The sequence below is a fragment of the Pezoporus flaviventris genome, unplaced genomic scaffold, assembly GCF_033815535.1.
Source record: "Pezoporus flaviventris isolate CSIRO_AGI_PZ_B2104156 unplaced genomic scaffold, CSIRO_AGI_Pfla_v1 ptg000001l, whole genome shotgun sequence".
In the NCBI taxonomy this organism is placed as follows: domain Eukaryota; kingdom Metazoa; phylum Chordata; class Aves; order Psittaciformes; family Psittacidae; genus Pezoporus; species Pezoporus flaviventris.
In genome coordinates, this window is record NW_026892549.1 from 63,034,447 (window position 1) to 63,043,627 (window position 9,181).

A 9,181-nucleotide genomic window follows, 5' to 3' on the forward strand; every position below is an offset into this window, starting at 1 on the left:
ACAAACGCCAAAAAAATATTTGAATGTCTGAACACAGCAATGCAACAGTACTGCACACTGATGAACATTTCAGCTGTAATATGAAAGACCCTAAGATCCCACATTGCAATGATACCTCACAAACATTCCCACTTTGCCACTGTCACTTCAAACTGTGTGATCCCATGATGCAGCCATTTTCAGATGTACAGCACAGAACAAAGAGAGACAGAAATTTTAATTTACTTACAGTATTTTGGAACATGATTTCATTTAACTTCTGCATCGATGTGTCCATGTTTTTACTGTTTAACTGCAAGACAAGTAGGAAACATTGAAAAATTACTTCAGATGGTAATTGATTTAGCCCACCAAATGCCTTCCAAATTTGTTATGTCCTGTCCAATTTAGTGCATAGGACGTAACAAAAAAAAAAAAAATCTTCCCAACAGATCTATTAAAGAAGATAATAAGACTAACTGCTTAAGACTCATACGAAATGCACACTCATACTGGTTCTATGTTTATGCCTTACATACTTTCTTACTTGTTCTATGCTGTCAGATTCTTTGCTTAGATCAGTAAAATATTTTCCATCTTGGATGGCTTGTGTAGTTCTATGATAATCCTTTTCATACGGTTGAATCAGTGAGCAGAGCTTTCCTGCTTCTCTAGGTGGCACATCCATTTTTCCCTGAAACAGCATTCATAATTATGTAACATTTAGTATCACTCACAGTTTGGACATTGATCTTGCTAATTCGAGGATATCAACATAAAACAAGTCAGCTCTTCAGCAGAATCACTTAGGAGAAGGGATTAAAACTCAAACTGATCACTCACAGAACGCGCCTAATCCATAGTACAAAGGTATACAATTTGCCTCCAGCAAAGATGGAGGCCAACTCCTGCTCAGACACCAATGTTATGTACCACAGCAGAGTTCTTCCGATTTGGAGGCAGCAATGGCATCTCTCTTTTCCCAGTTTGGAAAGGCTAAAAGCTCCTCACCAGGCAGAGCTGCACAGGAACACGATGCTGCCCACGTCATGGCAAGTCCAGAGCCAACTGTCAGTGCCTACTACCTAAGTGCATCCCATTCCCCCACCACTTCCTTGTCATGCACCAGGAACCTGCCATCACCTTCACCCCTTCTCCAAACACTTCCTCACAGAATCAGAATGTAGACTGGTCTGCTTTCAACTGTCACCATAAGGCAAATACTACACTCCAGTTATGTACCTTGGTTTATTAGAGGCTTACGTTTCCCAGCAGACCTCAATTTGTGCAACACAGCACAGGTCTCTATAGCTTTTTCTTGGTTATCTAAACAAAACCAAGTTCTTGAATTTAATTACTTCTAGTGAAAATAGCATCTCGAAAGATTAAACTTTGTCTTTAATTTATCCCAGCCTGTCTGTGTAAGCAGAAAAGGATATAACACTATTTCTGCCATACTTTCAGTATACCATTTTGATGTCCACTTTTTGAAATATCGTGTACTTCCCATCAGTAGCCAGGAAGTATGTTGTGAAATACGTTTTGAATCTTGTTAACAAAGGAAACAGTATGAAAAAATCAAGCTGAACAGGAACAGAATGAACTTGCCTCAGCAGCACGAAGAAGCAGCTTTCCCAGAAGATCCAAGTCCCGTAGAGGCGCAGTACAATTACGTACAGGTAAATACGATGATGATGGCAGTGATGACGACATTCTGAGTTAACGCTGTGTAACAAGACAGTATGTGTTAACAAGAATAGTAACTGAAATGTTACCAGCATCCCAGGTCGTTCCCACTAGCAATTACAGTGGACCAGACCAGGTGAACCCATCAGAGATTTAACCCTGATCATGCAGCTGAGACCTTGCACACGTATTCATAACCTGTAAGCACCGAAGCAGCACTGAATTCACACATACAGCGCACGGAAACCAAACCCCTCAGCAGCACAAACCTCAATGCACACCAAAGACGGAGTAAAGCTCGCAGCGGCAAATCCCCGCAGGGGCCCGGGCCAACCACCAGTGCCCATCACCGCGGCACCATCCCCTCTCGCAAACGCCCCTCCGCACGGCTGCCCGCGGCCCCTCGGCACCCCCTCACCTCACCGCCGCTGCCCGCCATGAGCCGTTGCCTGGCAACCGGCCGTTGCCGCAGCCCGCTCCAGGCGCGGCGGGCGGGATGAGGCGGGGGCACCGTCCCCACGGGGCGGGCCCGCTCGGGGCCTGGTGACACCAGGGCAGCGCAGGCAGGTGGGCTCCTGACAAGGGCCTGCAGGGACAGAACAAGGGGGAATGGCTTTAAACTACCGGAGGGGAGATTGAGATGAGCTGCCGGGCAGAGGCTCTTCCCTGTGAGGGTGCTGAGGCGCTGGCACAGGGTGCCCAGAGAAGCTGTGGCTGCCCCATCCCTGGCAGTGTTCAAAGCCAGGTTGGACACAGGGGCTTGGAGCAACCTGCTCTAGTGGAAGGTGTCCCTGCCTGTGGCAGGGGGGTGGAGCTGGAGGAGCTTTAAGGTCCCTTCAACCCAACCTACTCTGTGGTTCTGTGAATCTATAATGTGTGCACAGTAATAAAAATCAAAGGCTAAATTTCAATCTTTTCTTTTTCTAGTAGATGAAATCACTCCCTTACCCATGCTGGAGTGAGTACCTATTTGCACCCAAATGACAAAGTGGTATGTTGGCTTTTCATGTGCTTAATGTTTTGCTCTCTATAGTGTGATAAACACATAAATGTATTGGCTTTTGCAAATCATAGGTGTGGTTATGTGGATATAACTGTACCAGTTTACAATAACAGAAAGAAAGCTCGCTAAAGACTCAAGATTAGACAAGTTAAAAAGGGCCAGAACTCTTGAGCAAAATGGAGTAACATAGCAAAAGAATTTGTAAAGGTAAAAGAAAGGGGGGGGGGGGGGGGGGGGGGCTTGATATAAGGAAAGCTAGTGCCTGAAAAAGGTAAAGTACTTTTTAGCTTAACTTAGGTTGTAGAAAGAGAACAATGTTTATGTTGTAAGTCTGTGGAATGTAGTGGCCGCACTAAACATGAATGAGTTATTTCACACCATCCTGCGACTTATCAGTTAGTTTAGAGACAGAGCCTCCCAAACATCTGCTAGCTTGGGATACTCCTTGTCTGCCCATCCTGCAATAAATTTTGCAGGAAGGTCACACTGTTTTAAATCATTGCTAGTTATCAGAATTACAGATATGGCTGGTTTCAGCTAGTTTTGTGATTACTGGGGCGTCCGTGACAAAGGTGAAAAGTACACTGTGAGGAAGACTGCTTACTTCATCTTGAAGACCCCTACTCACAAGAGGAAGACTGCTTACTTCATCCTCAAGACCCCTACCCACAATCACCGCAGAGCAGTGCGCAGACGCCAAGAGGAGGGGACTTATGATAATAAGTTCCGGGAGTTAGTTATAATATTTCCTCCCTATATGCGGGAATTGTGAATATGTATGTAACCAATGTAATAGTGAAAGTATATAAACCTGTAACAAATGCTAATCACTTGTGCCTCTGGCTATGGTCATGCGCCCAGTGCTGTTGCTTCTGCTTTATTGACTTTGTCCCTCAATAAAACCTTGTTATCTTGTTTAGAGGAGTGAGTTCCTATTTCACAATAAGAGAGATGAATAGTGAACTAAGCACCTCGGCCAGACCTTTGCTTTAGCACCGCAGTTTGTGTGCTGTGGCTTGGTCTCTCATAGTCAGCTCAGACACAAGTCTTCATTCCAGCTTCCCAGAACTTGCTATATGAGTGCCTTAATTTAAAAAGAAAGCAACAAGTTGTTGCAATTATATAAAAATGTGATGATTGCTTACATAATAAAGCAAGCACTACCTCTTGGTGAGGCTAATTTGCATGATAATTAGCATTGCACTCTGTATCTCATAAACAAAGAACAAATTACAAGTTTCAGTCCTCAAAAGCACAATGACAGTGGCACAATCCACAGAGTGGAAAATAATTAAAGGAAATAGGACACAGTTCCACGATGACATGATTGCAAGCCTTAACAAAAGAGGAGTGCTGGAGAGAGGCTTCTTTAGATACCACAGGAGCTCTGCCGAGTGTTTGCCATGGCTCATGACTGTATCTGCTCTAAAGGAACCTTCAGTTTCTGTGTCGGAAATTCAAGACTCCAATGCCTTTCTTTGATCATTGTTTAATTTTAGCAATAGCCTGATAGCACAAAAGTCTCAGAAAAGCAGCAGATTTGCCCTGACCCTGTTTATGTGCTGTTCCTTCCCCATCCTTTCATGCACATGATACTGACCAGAATTTCTTTCCCTTGGCAATCCTTAGACACTCACTGCCTTACATAGAAATACATATCTCGCAGAGGTGGAGCTGTGACATTTCTTCCCATACACTCTTGTAAAATAGGTATGGTGGCTTTTGCTGCTTGCTTGGCCTGTTTCTCAGCATATTCCGCTCCATCTCGCAGCGTGCCACTTCTGAAGCAAGGAGACACCAAAGTTCTTCACTCTATAGTTCATCGAGGTAGTGGACACTGGGGTGAGCTGCCACTTGGAGTTACGATGCTGTAGTGCTGTGGAGTTCCCCATAGTCACCCACTCCAGGAGCCTTATCTCTTTGCACAGGCTCGAGCAGTATATCATCTTTGCTGCTCAAAGAGCAGCAGTGGGTGTTTCTGCACCCACTTAAGGCATGGAAGAAATATAAGTCAGTTCCAAGAAACAAAGAAGTAGCAAGGCGGCCCTACTAATAGCAAGGAATTTTACATGGCAGCAGGTCTGGGTGTCCTTCATATGGAGATTGATGATTCAGTGTTGGTATTCTTGGGTTTTAGCCAAGGATGTCTGGAAACACCTTACCCCAGATGCAAGTTACCGCAGCTAAGGTGATGCGGAACTTTCCTTATTATATGTATTGACCTTCCTGGATCAGAGTTCCCAGTGCTAATTTTTCACCATAAATCCAACTGCACTGGTGCTACTCCTCATTTCCATGTGAATTGCTTCCAGCTCAGACAGTTGTTTGCAGAAGACTTTAGATATTCAGAGGAGGCGAAACTAATATATTTCTCTTTTACGAAGCAGTCCTTAAATCCACTTGCATTCATTCCTCAATTTAGACTTGTGAGAGCAACTCAGGGGGTGAACCTGAGCCCTGTTTGTTCCCCTTCCTTTAGGATGCGCATCTCCTGCAAAACTGCTTGCTCCAGTTCCTAAATTGCTACAGTCCCTTTGCTACACTGGAAAATGACCAGAGAGCCTGTCAAGGTCCCAGAACTGGGACAGGTACTACAGGAGAGTGTTCAAGACTTGGGCTACATGATAGAGACCTTAAGGATGGAAGAAAGAGCAAGAGGATGCATTACAAAGTGGAGTTCCAAGCAAAAGGGTAGGAACAGTGGAGAGCACATTGTATTTGCAAGATTAAGATAGCTTAATTTGTATTAATATAGTTTACTTCCAGAAATTCCTTTCCAAGAAAAAGGGGCACACTCAAACATGCAACTTCAACTTTTGACAGATTTTGGGAAGGCATGATTCTTTATCTGGCCAAATTCTGTCTCTTATCAGTGACGGGCCATTAACAAGTAGCCCTGTAAATTCTGCCTCGCAGGGAGTGGAGGCAGAGACCCTTTTGTGCATGGGTGGAGCGGATAGCTGGCTGCAGTTACACAAACAATACCTACAGGAAAATGGGAAGTTCATTAGAAGTGCTTTATGTGGCCAGCTGGAACTGTGAGCGGATGCCTGGGGGGGTGTAACACGCCATAACAACATCAAGCTGTTCTCCCTGTGTAACAGCAGGGATCCCATCCCCAGCTGGTTGTTCAGGGTGCTGCTCAGGGAAGATGCTCTTAGGTTTACCAAATCTCTGCTCAAGTCCCTGTAGCCTATGGGTTCCCCAGTCCTGGATTCTCACTGTGGGAGCAGCAGTCCCTATAGCTAAAAACTCCTGCTTTTCCATGGAGGGAGGGCTGACCTCACTTGCCTAAGGTTAGCACAAGCCTGGCCCTGCCTTTGCAGAGGTCAGCCATACTGGGGCACTGGTGGTCCCCAGCTCTCAGGATTTTGGCAGCTACTTTCTGGCAGAGAGAGACCGGCCAGAAAGACCCTGACTCGTCTCATGCTGGGAAACCAGGAAGAAGCTGGGCATCACTGAGGAAGCAGTGGGAGGCTGCTCCTGGGGCAGAGCCAGCTGGGGAGAAGGGAGCCTGGCAGGTACCCACTTGGCCCTCCTATACATGGGGCTGCAGGCTTCTGCACCCCGCACCAGCTCCACTTGGGCATCCTTCATGCTTATGGGCAGGTTTGGGGTTTGGTGCTTCTGGTTATCAGATAGGGTTTTAAAGTGGAAATATATTCTGTTTTATCCTCAGGTGTTCCTCTGATCTTCCTGGCATCTACATCTGTGGAAAAAAAATCCTGCTTTGAAGGACATTGTGTTGTTAATAGGCCAACATGGCTTTTTGAGGAAGGCTTTGCATTTATTCCTGAATGAAATCAAACTGCAGAATCATCAATAATGTGTATGCAAAGTTTATAATCTGTATGTATAAACATGTAAAACCAGATTTCCTTCAATTAAATATTCTCTTACAAAATTTGCTTTATCCTACTTTTTGAAATGTAACATTTATTTCAATCATTATGTAAGTAAATCAACTGTAATGTATACTGTTATTAATGTAAAATTAAGTTTACCATCAGCTGATGTTTGAAGTGCCTAAATCAGCAGTGAAGGTTTATTTTCACCACTGCTTTTAGTTGTTACTCTTCTGTTGCTTACTTCTGATTTTTGTCTATTTGTTTATCATTATAGGTGGCTGAATTCTGAAATAAGCATAACCAGAACTCAATCACAGCAGAATCAAATATGTGACTATAGAAGCACATAAGAAGTAATTAAAAACTGGTCTGATTTTGAAAATCTTCTGTTCTTTAGCTTTTAATGAAATAACAGATGATTTCGTTAAGAAATTTGCATTTCCTTGAGTTAAAACGCAGTACCAAAAGACGTCTTACTTCAGACTGCAGTTGTCTCTAACAGTTTTAACATACCATCAAAACCAGGAGCTGCACAGGTTGCATATCATAGAATCATAGAATAGTTACGGTTGGAAAGGATCTTAAGATCACTCAGTTCCAACTCCCCTGCCATTGGCAGGGACGTCTCACACTAGACCATAATGCCCAAGGCTCCGTCCAACCTGGGCTTGAACACTGCCAGGAATGGAGCATTCACCACTTCCTTGGGAAACCCATTCCAGCGCCTCACCGTATCAAAGGTTAATTGTCCTGTTATTCTTATTTCCTAGATAAATTAATCTAAAAGCATAATAAATACAACAATTTCTGTTTGATGTTAATTTATGTCATTTTTATATCTAGGTTCTGATATCGTTAAGAATGATGGGATCTATTCCAAATACTTGTTTGCTTTCCCTAAGAAAAGCAAATACAGCCTGAAAGTTCACATCCAAGCTAAAAGAACTATCGTGCCACAAACTGCAGTGCCATGCAGTCATGACATGTCTATATCAGGCAGTATAGAAAACAGAATTGCGAAGTAATGCAGAGAAAATAATACAGTTACGTATTCCAGCACCTCTATACATCAAGTCCCTTTATAAATACTAGCAGTAGCATTAGAGCAACAACAGCCCAGCTAAGAGCTGTTTAGTTTTGAATGTTTTTCGAAACCTGGAAAGTCAGTATTCTCCAGAAGAATATTTAAAGTAGACTGCTAACTCTATAATAGAGCAGTGCCTGTGTAATACAGATAGACAGGATTTGCGTTTTGCCTGTGAAAAGAGTAACTGTAGGTTTGTTAACTGAAGTACTGTAATCAGTCAAATTAAAAACTGTGAACATTTTAGTAAATTAAACTCTCCTGTAATTATTTTATAACAAGTAACAGTTACTTCAATTTAATATTGGCTTTCTTAGTAATTAGCAGTCTTGAAACTCTACAGAAATAGCTATTGCAGTAGAAATTATTGCACTTCATTTAAGTTAATGGATTTTTCAAATATAAAGCCATATAAATGAGGTGTAGTTCAGGTCGCCTGCATGCTACAAGAGTGTGCTTATAGTCAAGATTAATCTGCATTTTTTACTGCTTTAGGTAAAATCGAGATGAACCCATCAAGACCCTCAGTTATTAAAAATTATATTCATATCAGAAGAGGAGGTTTCCACAGAACAGCTGCAGAAGACTCCTCCATAATATCTGTAGTACTATTGGGACCTAAAGCTGATATGTTTCCATCCACCATGTAAAATTATTAATCTTGATGACATAAAATCTGATAATGTCATTTTATCATGGACTGCCTCAGGAAATTATTTATACAGGAATTTCATCAATAATGAATTAAAGGATGAAAATACAACCAGTGTCAATCAGTAGCACATTCATTCCATTTTTATTATTTTAATGGAATTATGAATTTAACTAACAATACAACTCTATCATAAGATATTTGTGAACTGATTACTGTGGGATAGCCCAATTCCAAATATAGTGCTATGTGGGATTAACCAAGCACCTCCTATAGAAATTAGGAACTACCTAGCTGAGAGATCTCAAGAAGTGTCTGATAGGGAATCATCATCTAATAGACATTTCTCAACTGATTGTGAATCAGGGTTTGGGGTGATGCTATGAAATACTTTAACAAGGAATTGGAGTAAATATAAAGTCACTTTTGGACACGTTTCTTCAAATATGAAGTGAAAGATGACAAGACATAGGAGAGCCACACAGAGTAATCGGGTTATTCATCTAAAGGTAAACGACATTTAAAATGCGAGACTTTCAATCGCAAATACAGAATTTATTGGCATTTTACTGTCTCACTGATCTAATCTAATCTGTTTTTTTTTCTATCGTTTCAATTCCGCACTACATAATTAATGCATTGTTCAGATTTTTTCCCCAGGAAATTCCAAGTGTGCTTTTGTAATTATTTCTCTTACAAAATAAATAGCAGAGCATAGATCACCTAAAGAGGCATAAGAAAATTGAATTGGATTTTTTTAGTTCACAGTAAAATATGAACTATTTCTTCCTAAAATTAATACATAACTAAATGCAGCCAACATTTCTGGTACAACTGTACTTGCATAGAACACCAGTGTCTTGTTGTAGACTATTGCACCTCTTTTCAACACAAAGGCAGTGTTAGGAGTGAAGAGAAGGTGTGAATCC

General features: G+C 42.0%; 1 protein-coding gene and 1 long non-coding RNA gene across 2 annotated transcripts in view; one reads left to right on the top strand and one right to left on the bottom strand.

Annotated features, from left to right (window-relative positions):
• ODF2L (outer dense fiber of sperm tails 2 like) overlaps positions 1-9,181 on the bottom strand; it is a 44,262-nt gene that overhangs the window by 12,994 nt on the left and 22,087 nt on the right. Inside the window, exons 3-5 of the mRNA XM_061462204.1 lie at positions 1,588-1,704; positions 527-673; positions 230-292 (exon numbers count right to left, since the gene is read on the bottom strand). Of these exons, the coding sequence (XP_061318188.1) occupies positions 230-292; positions 527-673; positions 1,588-1,692 (315 nt within the window). The 5' untranslated portion in view covers positions 1,693-1,704. The remainder of the gene's footprint in view (positions 1-229; positions 293-526; positions 674-1,587; positions 1,705-9,181) is intronic.
• Positions 2,132-6,872, top strand: LOC133273733 (uncharacterized). The gene is made up of 4 exons (XR_009744920.1): positions 2,132-2,232; positions 5,148-5,256; positions 6,348-6,517; positions 6,791-6,872. It is a non-coding gene; the product is annotated as an uncharacterized LOC133273733 (long non-coding RNA).